At 45.1% G+C, this 13,340-nt stretch overlaps 1 protein-coding gene across 1 annotated transcript in view; it reads left to right on the plus strand.

Annotated features, from left to right (window-relative positions):
* The first annotated feature begins 591 nt into the window (after window positions 1-591).
* Window positions 592-13,340, plus strand: part of BRD10 (bromodomain containing 10) — a 43,100-nt gene continuing 30,351 nt past the window's right edge. Inside the window, exons 1-2 of the mRNA XM_075596606.1 lie at window positions 592-2,412; window positions 11,443-11,643. Of these exons, the coding sequence (XP_075452721.1) occupies window positions 1,124-2,412; window positions 11,443-11,643 (1,490 nt within the window). The 5' untranslated portion in view covers window positions 592-1,123. The remainder of the gene's footprint in view (window positions 2,413-11,442; window positions 11,644-13,340) is intronic.

Consider the following 13,340-nt stretch of genomic DNA (forward strand, 5'->3'; position numbering starts at 1 on the left):
GAAACCTATGAGCTCTGTACACTATACAGTCAGTCCTCGTTTTACAACGCTTTGTTTTACAACGAATGGCTTATCCAACACTGTGCAATGCATACCTATGTTCATTTTTACAACGGCAAAACGGCTTATCCAACGCTCTTACGACGCTTTGCAAAGTTGTTTATGTATATGCACTATATAATTTATGTGTGTGCTGCATATCTTATTGTCTGCGTAAAATATTTCGTGTATTTTAGCATTAAAAATGCCTTCAGGAACGGAACCTTTCATTTAAACAGTGTTCCTATGGGAAAACGTGTTTCGCTTTACAACGTTTCGCTATCCAACGCCATTTTGAGTAACGCATTGTGACGGATAACCGAGGACTGTCTGTAATTGCATCTATGAAGAACTGATGGTTTCACTAAAAGGTATCACCACCTTCATAAAAAGGGGGGGAAAAAAACATTGGGAGCAATAGGATTTTTTTGGTTTCATACATATGCAGCACTTTAGCCTTGATACATAGAGACTTCATAGAGACTTCATAGAGACATACACAGGGACTCAGAGGCCTGTGCAGCGCTGGTGGTGAGGACAAGGAGGAGGAGCTGCGTGCGGCCTGTCTCCACCTCCCTGTCTGTGTCACTGCAAGAGGAAGGTGCTGGCTGGGGTCCTCTCTCACACCTTATATACCCTCCTTTTGTTTTATTATCCTCCTCTCAGCAGAGAGAGGGAGCTGAAGAAGGAGGCTGGGAGGGGGGAAGTGTTAGGTACCCACATACACCCCCCCCACCCCATCTCTAACACCCCGGCCTCCTGGGGGCCGCCGTAGTCCCCCCCCCCCCCCCCCCCCATCCTGTATTATTTATTATTATTATTTCTCGTTCATCCCTAATATCATTATTTATTTACTTTTCCCCGTGCTTTTTTCTTTCTTTTGCTGCATTTCTGGATCCCAACACCCCCACCGCTCATTTCTGCAGGAGGATTTTGCATTTCAAGAAGATATATATATATATTTATTTATTTACAATTTTGGGGGGGAGGGTGTGTGGGGTAAAAGGACCTCCCCCCTCCTCGCACCTTGCACCCCTTTGCCCTCTCTCATGGTGATCGGGTATTGAGCAGCATTGATCGGTGTATGGAGGATGATGAAGAGGAGGAGGAGGGGGGCGTCTGTGGCAACCGGGCCGGCCCTGGCTCAGAAGAAGGTGACCCGGGCCGGGTGTTGGAGGAGCAAGGCGGCGGATGGGTGAGGATGGCTCAGGCCCGATCCGGGGTCTGGGTGCAGGAGATGAGCCCGGAGCTGAGACACGGATACCGCATCCTCTGCCACTTCCTGCTGGGCAAGAACCGCGGCCTCTGCCAGCCTTTCCTGCGGCCTGGACCCGGGGAGGAGGCCGGGGGGGAGCGGGGAAGCGAGAGGGTGACAGCAGGCCCAGGGGAGGAGAGGGGCAAGAGGGTGCCAGGCCTTGGGGAGGAGGAGAGGGGCAAGAGGGTGCCAGGCCTTGGGGAGGAGGAGAGGGGCAAGAGGGTGCCAGGCCTTGGGGAGGAGGAGAGGGGCAAGAGGGTGCCAGGCCTGGGGGAGGAGGAGAGGGGCAATACTGTGCCAGGCCTGGGGGAGGAGGAGAGGGGCAATACTGTGCCAGGCCTGGGGGAGGAGATAAGAGGTAAGGGAGTGATAGGCTGTGGGAAGGAGCAGAGGGGCATAAAGGAGCCAGGTCTGAAATATGAGGGGGGCAACAGTGTGGCAAAAGGACAGGTGGAGGAGTTTATGGGCAATAAGCAGCTGGATGGGGGTAGTGGTGTGGCAGGGGATATTACTGTGACCGAGCTAGAGGGCGCAGGGGGTATTATGCCAGACATGGAGTATGCAGGGGGTATTGATGTGCCTGGTATGGTAGATGCAGTGGGTATTGGGTTGCCTGGTATGGAGGGTGCAGATGATGTGGGACTGATAAATGATGTGTGTAGGACAGGGGCTGCAGGACCATTGCTAGAGGATGAAGGATGCATCAGGGAGTCAGACTTGGTTGCTGATGGGAGTGTGTGGGTCCCAAATGCAGAAGGGGTGAAGTGCACCGGGGTGTCAACCGTGGACAGTCAGGGGCAAAGCAGTGTGCCAGCAAGCCATGAAAGGGAAATGCAGGGAGGATTGTTGGATTGCAGCAAGTTGGTGCCAGCTGCAGAGGACATAAGAGTGGCCGATCCAGTGGAAGGGCAGGACAGCACAGTGCCAGGACCCATGTCACTGCTGAAGATGGAGGAGAAGTTTTCCTCGGGCCAGTACCAGGGGATTGGGGAGTTCGTGGCTGATTTTAGGATGATGCTGGAGGGATGCTACCTTCTGCACGGGGTTGATCATTGGCTCTCCAAACAAGGCCAAAAACTGGAGCTGATGCTGGAGCAGAAGCTGGCCCTGCTCTCCCGGTGAGTACCGGCTGTACCATTGCTCTTTTCAGCTACCAAACTCCATTAATCACAATGGCTTTACTGTGCCCGATGTCAACAATTCGGAATGTATCAAAGCTGGGGGGAGGGGAGGAAGCTTCATTTGCTCCATGTTTTAGAAAAATGCGAACAATATTGATGCTTAGAAAGGGAAAGCCGAGCCTCGCAAAACAAATTCAGTTGGTCTGTAAAAAAAAAGCAGTTGTACTGTGAACCTGTAAATAAAATAAAGTAGTGGTACTTCTTACCCCCTCCCAGCCCTCCGTATCATCACACTTTGGCCACTGCCTAGCTCTGTGGTCTATAGACCATTGCGTGGCACTCATCTCTGTCAGTGAGTGGGTCAAACACTTACGTTTTTCAATATTGAGAGGTTAGAAAAGTCCCTGTTGAGAAACTGAAATAAAATATTGAAATCGCATTGCATTTTACTAGTGCAACATTTGCAGTCGGTGTTATCAAAGTGACAGGTGAAAATGATTTGCTTCTATTATTTTAAATTTGATTCACAACATTTTTCTATAAATGCTATAATAAAGTCCTGTTATAATGTGCTCTCTGGTGCCGTCCTGGTTAGTTGAAGGCATCCTAAGGCCGTGCTTATAGTGGCGGCGACGCGACGTCGCCCGAAAACAAATGCATTGCTGCCGCCGTGTGCACTCATAGTGCGCGCGGCAGCGACGGAGGGACGTCGCCGTTGCGAAAACTGGTAGCCGGCAAAATGTGATTTTTCAAGAGCTGTCCACATTTCCTTATTTTAAGCTGCATTCTTCATTGTAGATTACTACAAATATGATACAGTAAATATTTATTGCTTAGGGTTCCTGCACCTTTGTAAAAACAACCACTGCACGCGCTTGCTTGCGTGGACTTAGGCCGCCATTATAGTGGCAGCGAAGGCACGTGCGGCGCAAACAACAGACCTCTTCTCTTTGAGACCGCCCATATAGCGTGCGACCGATTCTCCAGAAGACAAACAATTTTGTGTTTGTCGTGCTTAGCGCTTACGTTCAGCGCTTAGCGATCACGTCATTGCGGTATCGCCGATGACGCGAATCAGGGAAGAGGCCGTTCTCCTCTTGCGTTCTGCCTGCCAGATTGCGTTTAGCGCTCCATATTAGGCTACATCATGGGGAACTCAAGGGGTTGAAGCAGGAGTCCACGCTGATCGCCATTTTGTTTTTTTTTGCATTCTGTTTTACCGACTTTACAAAATAAATCTCGTCTTGATCTTTCCTACACTGGTTTTATTTCGCTCAGGAGACATAAGAGAAACATGAAGTGTTCGGGAGGTTAAAATGGCGCTCTCCCCAGAGCCCAGTGCAGTCTGCAGGTTACCATGGTAACCGCAGTAGCTTGGAATTAACATAATGGGTTTTTTTTTTTTTTAACACTAGAATTTAATTTTTTTAAAAGCAGGACATTCTTGGGGTATAAGATACTAACATTCAATGAGTTCATCTCATATAGGCTTCTGGGGGAATTGCAGCTTTAAGTGAATAAACAAAAAATTGGAATGTTATATTGGAGGTTACATTGTATTATAAACACATTTTGGATAAGATTGCTCATTTTATTGCTTCACTGATCTATATAAGGCCGCGTCCATGTTTAGTGCTTGCGGGCGGAGGCGCGCTTCCGCTCGGCATTGAGCCCCTACAGTCGCAATGAGAGCGGCTTCAGTAGGGGCTCGCCTACGCTTCCGCAAGCGCGCGGAAGCGTAGGTCTTGGGAAATTTTTAAATCTTCACGCTTGCCGGAGCGCAGGGCCAGTCACGTGAGCGGTTCGCCCAATGAGGGCGAACCAGCTCCGTGACGTTACTGGCCCGCCCGCCGACACGCCCACGGACGGCGCGCTGTCTAAGGCCAGGGAAAGCACCCGCTTTCCCTCAGCCTCAGCGCGCCAGCAAGAACCATGGACGAAGCCTTACCTGTACCATTTTGTTAGGGAAGTGTAGGCAGAGCTGGAAAACAATATACAAAACTTAGGCTGCGCGTATAGTGTCGACGACGCGACGGATGACGTCACCGTCGCCACCCGCGAAAGTTGAATTTCGCTTTGCAGCGACGTCGCTAGCGACCTGGCCATTGATTGGTTCAGAGGCTGCCACATGTGGCGGCAGCCTCTGAAAACGACTTACTATAAGCGCTAGCGACGGCGACAATGCATTTGTTTTGGAGCGACGTCGCGTCGCCAGGCACTATAAGCGCAGCCCAAGGCATCTAGATGTCAATAGATGGGGCTTGATGTTAAACCAGGCATAGGAAATGTGTTAATCTGCTCAGTGATAGATGGGCTGGCAGTGGCATTGTTTTGCAATGGGCTGCGTGGTCCCCGTGGCATTACGCTTCCATTATGACTCCATTGTGCCAACCTGTAGCTGCACTTCTTTGTAAGCTCAAATACATACATAAAAAGATATATATTATTATATTTTCACAGGAGTGGACAAAAATATGAAAGCCGAAGGAGCCAGGCAGATTTTATTTTTTTAGGAGCCATAAATTTGTTCAGCAGGGGGAAGGCTGTCCCAGCGCAATTACACTTAGAGCTCTCGACAGGGAAGAGGGCTTATGTGTTCGTGTGTGTGTCGGTATCGGTGTATATCTGTGACACACACACCCTCACTGGCACACACACTCCGGCCCCCCCCCCCCAGACTATGAGAGCTCCGATCCAACCACCCCCACCCCACCTCTGTCAGTCACTGCGCAACCCATCATGCTTTGTGTGGCGCCGCAACAGAGACTCCACATGGCACATTTTAAGTGCCCGGGATTTTTCCAGCCCCTGATATACAGTGCAGGGTAGGGGACAGGCCAGATCGGAGCGAGTAGAGGGGAATGAGAGCAAGATGGAGCGCTCTGGGGCTGCCCTACCTCGCTCTGTATTCTGACAGTCTGGCAGGGAGTCACTTTGTCAGTGTGTGTGTGTGTGTGTGTGTGTGTGCATCATAGCGTGTGATCGTGTGTTGAAGTGAATGGAGAATTTCGTCCGAAAACACCCCAATTGGTCCGCTTCATTGAATATAGAATAAGCTCTTTAGCTTTCATACTACCTCCCAGTTATGTCCTGCTGATAACTGGCCAGGGATGAGGTTCATGTTTGATTCTGCAGCACTTCTCCAGCCTTAGGGCTGTTCTATAGAGGGTGCGCTTGCTCCGCCGTGCGCGCGCGTGGCAGTTATAGTTGGCTGTGGTTAGTCAGCCTTCCTATAATAGGACCGCGCGCGCACAGAGTGAGCGTGGAGCCGGCCGACAGGGGAGAAGATGGGGAAAATAAAGATTTTGCACTGCTATCGCCGCTGAAATGTGTGTGTGTGTATGTACAATGTTAATAAATAATTTATTCTTACCAACGTATTTATTTATTATAAACGTATTTATTACACACACACACACACACACACACACACACACACACACACACACACACACACACACACACACACAAACACAAAGTACCTCACTGTGTCGCTCACAGCACAAAAAGTGTGCGGCACGTGCACGCACATTCGCACAGGCACGCGCGCACGGCCGCACACACTATATTACGGGCCTAAGTGACCGTTGTAGAAACGTGCCTCCCCAATTCTTATCAGGAGAAACTGATGTGTTTTGGATGATCATTAATGGGTTGTTTGTTTTTGTTTGATACGTTTTTATGTTTTCATTTACTTTACTAAGTCAATCAAATAACGGAAAGCTGCACATTTATGAATAAAAAAAATAGGAGATCAAAAAAGCTGCTGAGAGGCAAAAGTGTGAAATTGACCCGACCAGAATTATTTTCCAAATGGACACATGGGAGGTTAGGATGTATCGCAGTCTGGAAAAAACAGGAAGTCGGTGTCAGATGTCTGGCATTGTAAACAAGTGGTTACCATGCTGTGACATGCATGATATTAGTGCTGACGTGGTGATAGACGATCAAGGAATAATATTTAATGAATGATGACCATAAGGTAACATGCGGCAAAAGTTTAGGGGTGAGTATTGAGCAAATCCGAAAAAGAGTTGTTATTGTAACACAGACAGAGTTAAAACCATTGTCTGTAAGGATAACAACAACAAAAAAATACAATAGATTAGGGCTGTTGCCTGTGGGCAAAATTGGACTCTCAGCTGTCCGAGCAATTAGTATGAAATTAGCAGGACCCAAGTGCAATTTGTGCCAAGTACACTTGTAAGTTAAGGTAATATGAATATATTTGATACCAATGTTATACATGCTGGCAAAATATAATCATTTGCATGTCTTTAAATGTACCTACAAGTACATGTTAATAAGCTGATGGCCCTTCTACACCCAAATAGTTTCTGATCTGGCCGTTTCGGAAAACTGGTTGATGAGCCATGGAATAGATAAATGAATAGTGGGGATTCCAAAAAAAAAGGGGGGGGGGAAGGGGAACACAGTTTACAATAGCTGTAGATAAATAATTGAAAGTGATGAAAAATAGAAAGACCAACACAGGCAGTTTGCAGTTCAAATGCAGACAATGTGCTGTTCAAAATATAGTCAATTGTATAATTTATATAGTCAAATATATAATTATTATAAGTAGTCAATTTGCAAAAGGTTATACGGTCTTTTATGAATCAGGAATGACTAGAATCAGGAATATTGTCATTTATTCAGTGCAATTGGTGCCTGACCTTGTCAGTGCACTCGGGGAGGCAGATAGTAAGGCCCAGTTCTACACTTATTCTACTGTTTCCTAGTTTGCTTGACTTGCAGATAGTAAGTCTTCAAATGTGTTTGTTTCGTTGTTTTCATCTCCTGTTAGCTATTTTATTTTGGGGAGGTTTCTTTGTACCTTTTATTGGCACAGTGCTATGAAATATGGACATAGCTCTGGCACCTGATGATGCATCTCATATTTTATTAAGATGAACTGCCATAACATACTGTAAGGGTAAAAAGATACATCTATGTTGTTAAGTGAAATAAGCACCATCTCCTTGTCAAATTTAAGCAGACATATATTGCATAATTCTATTTATTGATGTATGTGACAGTGCTATTGCTGTATAGAAACGTCTCCTTTACCAAGCGTGATGGACAAATGAAGCATATGGGTAGTTCCATGGTTGTCACTATACACCTCATACATCGACCTGGGCCCCTTGCAGACACACTTACCAGAACGCCCTCCTACTGTCTGTACGTTCTCCCTACTTACCACTTAGATAGTAAGCTCTTCGGGGCAGGGACTCCTTTTCCTAATGTTACTTTTATGTATGAAGCGCTTATTCCCATTATGTGTTATTCTATTGTCTCATGTATTACTGCTGTGAAGCGCTGTGTACATTGATGTCGCTATATAAATAAAGATATACATACTTCTACATACTTCAGTGCCTGCAACTTGTTAAAGGTCTGGTTGCATGGCAATGAATCAACCTCAGGTCCTTCTAAACATCTTTTGTCTTACTTGAAAGTTCAATTCTTCCGTACACCAAAGTGATATACATTTGGTGAGTTGAATCGGCTCTCCCCTTCCACAATCAAAGTGCTTTCTCTCTTCTTTGACCACAGGAGGGCTATTTCCCTACCACTTCCCCCAAAACAGTAAACCCCACAATAAAGACACATTGGAGGTGAAGACTGCAGCAGTCAATTCACTTAAAGCTGCAGTTCAGTCAATATCCTGCATGTGTTTTTTTTTTAATGAATCAGTTCTGTAGTAAGAAAAAATACTTTTAGCATTTTCTGTTTTTAAAAAAACAACTTTGAAAGACCAATTTTCTTGTATTCAATTTTAACAAGCATGCTTGTTCCTATAGCAACGATTTACATTCCCCATATTTAAAGATGTCGCCAAACTTTGCCGATCAATAGACGGAGAACGAATTGACCGGCAGCTATGCAGTTCTTTAGGTAATTAGAGATTGCCCACATGAAACTATTGGAAGTAAAAAAAAAAAATGACAACTGCAGCTTTAATAGCAATCCATAAGCACTGAATTAATACATTCCTAAAACCTCTGATATCTATACCTTGCCATTAACAAGTCTATTGCTTTCTATCCAATAAGAGGTTTAACTAAAAACAAATACCACTAAAACCAAGTCAACTGAAACTGCCCCTCAAAAAGCCCCGAAGCCCTTTCAAAATTCAGGTCATCTAGCTCTCCTGCAGCCTGCAGCTTCCCAAGCATTTCAGTGCATGAGGCTTCTATTTAGATCCAGATCAGCATATGTATGTATGTATGTATGTATATGTCTTTATTTATATAGCGCCATTAATGTACATAGCGTAAGATATGTTACAAACATACATCTGAATTTATTAACGGACCGACATAATGGCACTTTTGCGGAGAGAGGGACCTGCCACCCATTCCTTTAGCAGCGAAAGCGATGAGCAAACATGATGATGCCGCGCAATAATGAAAAGTGCGAGATGGCTTCTCTTTTAATATTCTTTTTTTGTGGACTGTTTAGGTGTAGCCAAAGTGTCTTATACAGGGATTCGTTTTTAGTGTTTTTTAGGTCATATTGATTGGAGTACCACAGCACGGATTGCTGCCTTAATCAGTGTCTATTTTTCATGCTACTTAATTCTAGTCACAACTAGAGCCTGTTCTGCAACTTGTGGAAAGGGATTTGGGCTTATTTTCTAGTCAGTGCTAAGCCTACAGACACCGTACATATATAAAGACATCAAAAAATAGGAAAATGTAACTTTAAAAAAAAAGTAAAGCAAAGGTGCATGATTTATGCTTTCACCATATGCTATCATTTGTCCTCCAGGCGTTGCTGTGATGCAGTGTTCGTTGTGTCAGGGTTGCTAAAAGGTCACACTCCAGTCATGTAGCTTCATCCAGTAGCAATAGTCGTATGTATCGGTCATCACCTTAGGCTAAGGCCCCAGTGCACGCGCTGGCGCGCCCGCCTTGCATCCTGGCGGCGCGTGCAGGGCACTTCACCGCGATCTGCAGTCTGCAGGGATCGGTTTTAGGCGTGGGGGAGTAGTCAAAACAGTTGGGTGCGGCCATGATGGGGGCGGGCCCACGACGCCAGCTCAGCCCCCAGTTTATTGGTCTTATTTTCTGTAACGCTCAGCTCTTCAATAGAAATACTATTTAAAGAAAAAGGTAAAAGCAGCCAGCTCATTTGCATGTCAGCTGCAGTAATCACACATTTAATCTATTCAGCAGTGAATGGTGGATTCTAAACCAAAGTTGCTCTGAGCTGCTCTGCTCTGTTGCTCTGAGCTGTTTGTAAATGATGATGTCACATACCTGGCCTTTGATTGGCTCCCTGGTGCACCACGTGACACGTCGCTGCACGGGATCACAATCCTATTGTAGCCCCTGCTGGCTGACGCGTCACAGTGCGAAGTGAGCCTGGCAGCGAGGAGGGACTGTAACACCCTCTGTAGTAAACCTGTGCCCCCCGCAGACAATCTCACCCCCCAGTTTGCGCACCCCTGTACTAACTTATACTTTGTCCTTCTGGTGGACCCCAATCTTTGTATTGATATCTCTTATAGGGACCTCGAGGTGACAATCTCCTTTGTTGTTAAGTTGGTTGATGTCATGATAGAATTCTTCCACCTCATTATCTGTGTGACTTTATGTTGGCGCACACACTTGGTTTGTTTAAAGCCTGTATCTCTTTGTGAACGGAATGATGATTCTGGCTGCTCTTTCCAATGAGCTTTCATATTCCACTATGTTGTTTCTCAATCTTTTCCTTACGATGAAGCCTACTCCACTAATTCTTCCATTTTCTGTACCTCCTGTAATAGAGCTCAATGACTCCTTCATTTTTTCTCCTTACGTCACTGAAGCCAACAATATCCCTGTGACGATAGGGGGTAGCCGGCCTTCATAATAAAGGTGAAGCCTGGCTGGCTGCCCCTAAAAAACGTGTGTCAAGAGCTGAGAGTGTCAGCTCTTGGGTCTAATAATGTACATTACTGTGTTGCCCTGTAATTCTGTTCCCATTATATTGTCCCCTGCAGGATTATAAACTAGGGATGCCATGGGTGGTTAGGGTCCCTTATAGAAAATAGATGCAAGACTGGGACTTTGGGAGTGGGAGGTTAAAGGTAGATATTGGGGGGCAACTAGAGTTAAAATCTCTATAAAATGTTGCTGACCCCTGTTTGGGGTTTTACATGTTCCCCTTATCCGGTAAACATGGGATTTCAGGAGTGGGTGTTTTAGGTGGGATATTTGGGTCTACATGTATTTGTCTTGTTTGCAGGAGTTTAGGGGACAAAGTTACCGGTAGTCCTGTAATTCTCGCCGGCATGCAGGCATGATTTTGTGGGTCTGCGAGGTGAATTACATCGGGGCTACATAGTGTTCCCCAGAATCCTGGTTTTTGAGCCCAAGTATCCGAGAACCACACATGTATAAGGTCCCCCCGCATCCACCCTGCGTTCAGAGAGCGATCATATCAGACACATACATGTCCGGTATTACCTTTCATTTTATACCGGACGCAGGGGGAAATTACCGGGCTGTCTGTTGCAAAACGGGACACCCGGCATCCCTAGTAATAATCGAATGTTATTCATATAAATTAAAAAAGGTTATGTATTATTGAGTTAAGTTATGAAATTTCTACTGTGGAAATTCCATGTTGAACCTATTTTTTTTTTTTTTTACATTTTTGTAAAATAATTTTCAGAAATGTTATATATAACTCTTAAAATTAAAATATGAACTTGGAGTGGGGGAAAAACAGACTTCTTGGGCCTTAAACCCTTACTAAATGATTATCCCTGGTAAAGAGATGTGTGACAGGGCCTGTATCATTAATTGACATATTAGAGAAGTTATCACTCTAACCGCATGACTGCTGGTGGGTTTTAAAATGCATTGCTAAATGGCTAAAACTGGTCATATATTTGTATTAGTTTGTAAGAAACACATAATGCTGCTCTATATTCCAAATTTGTATTGTGTGTACAATTTTTAGCTCGTGTCTTGTCTGGTTGCTCAGATCTTTAACTTCCCTTAACCTGCTTTCCCTTTGTTTGTCTCTAAGGAACTTAAGAGCTAAAACATCGATCGCTGTGACATCCCAGGGGCGTTACGAGCTAAAGGCTGACAAAGGGGCAACATGCACTTCAACTCGACGGAGATCCACAACAAGAAGTCTGGCCAGCTTAAACATGGGGCCAGTGGAGTCTATCATGGTGCAGGTCTTAAGACAAGAAGAACAGCTAAGAGCAAAGGAAGAAAAAAGGTAATACAGCCAGCAGGAAGCTACAAAAAGCACGTGTTTTAATAAAAGTTGCAGTTACTCATATAAATATATGTTAAAAATTCTTCTTTCCTCCCTTACATGTTCTGCTCTTACAAGTGTTGAGCCATTTTAAGAAGTGGGTAACAAACTGCTAGCCAGGGTCTCTCCACAAGTCCGTGATCAATGGATCTGTCGAATCCGTGCTTTTAACACTGTGCAAAGGAAACAGAAACAAAGGTTGTGTTGCATGACATTTAAAGCAGTGAAGTATTCCTAAAAAAAATGTATAATTGTAGAAGTCAAATTCTCTTATGGTGTGATCAGCTGTGACCAGCTGGACTTTCTTATCTAAACCTCTTGTCCTTTTTTTCACGTTTTCTATTTTACTGGTATTTTTTACTTTAATTGCCATATTTGTTCTGATAGTGCCCAGATTTTCCTCTACATTTCTTTTTCTTTTTGACTCCCATCATTCCTACACAAATATTTTCAAATTCCTATTGCATTTTTTAGGAAATGTAATATAGATGTTCTCCTCTGTATCCCAACACCTGTATTTTCACTATCTCGTAACCTCTTGCATTTCCATTGGCTCTTTTATTCTCTCCCTATTTAATCTGCTTGCTGGCCTTAGACTTATTGGCCTTATTCAATATGCTCAGAAGTTGCTTCCCCATGCTGGAGAATATTTAATTAATAATCCCCTCAGAACAGGGCATTACTGGACAATAATGCCCTGGCTGGGTTAAAGTCCCTCGGCTTCGCCGCGGGCCTTCAACTCATCCAGCCAAGGCATTATTGGCCAGTAGTGCCCTGTTTTGAGGGGATTATTACTATTATAGGCTAAATGTAGGCTTATTTTTTGTTTTTTACATTTTTCATAAAAGATAGACTTTTGTAGTCTTATTGATTTTTATCAGCATGATTGTCTAAATTCTTATGCTGTTACTGCAAGTTTATTAAAAGGAAATTGTACATACACACAGCCCCCTCTATATATATATATATACACACACACACACAGCAGCCCCTCCTTCTAGCCCACAAAACACCTTCCTCTACACCCACAAAACACACTGCAGCTCTCCTCCACCCCCTACACTCACAACACACACACAGTAGCCCTCCTCTACACCCACAAACACACACTGCAGCCAACTGTAAACCCACAAAACTGCAGACACACACCAAAACACACTTTGCAGCCCTCCTCCACTCTCTACACACACACACACACACACACACACACACACACACACACACACACACACACACACACACACACTGCACACTGCAGCCCCCCTCTTCACCCACAAAACACACTGCAGACACACACCAACAAAACAGACTGCTGCCCCCTTTACATCCACAAAGCACACACCAACAGCCCCCCTCTACACCCACTGCAGCCCCCCTGTAAACCCACACACTGCAGACACACACAAAACACTCTGCACCCCTCCACCCACAAAACACACACTGCAGAGACACATACAACCCAACAAAACAGGCTCTGCCACCTCTAAATCCACAAAACCACTCCAGCTGCTGCCTCCTGTCCAATCACCTCCCCTGTCTAAGAGCTGATCTCACTCTTTGTGAATGAGAACTGAAAGCGGATTGGCTGAAAAATATGGCAGGGTGCCAAAAATTCCGGGCCATTACTGATTGGTTAAAATTCCGGACATTATCCAATC

Source organism: Ascaphus truei, chromosome 1, assembly GCF_040206685.1.
Source record: "Ascaphus truei isolate aAscTru1 chromosome 1, aAscTru1.hap1, whole genome shotgun sequence".
NCBI lineage: Eukaryota > Metazoa > Chordata > Amphibia > Anura > Ascaphidae > Ascaphus > Ascaphus truei.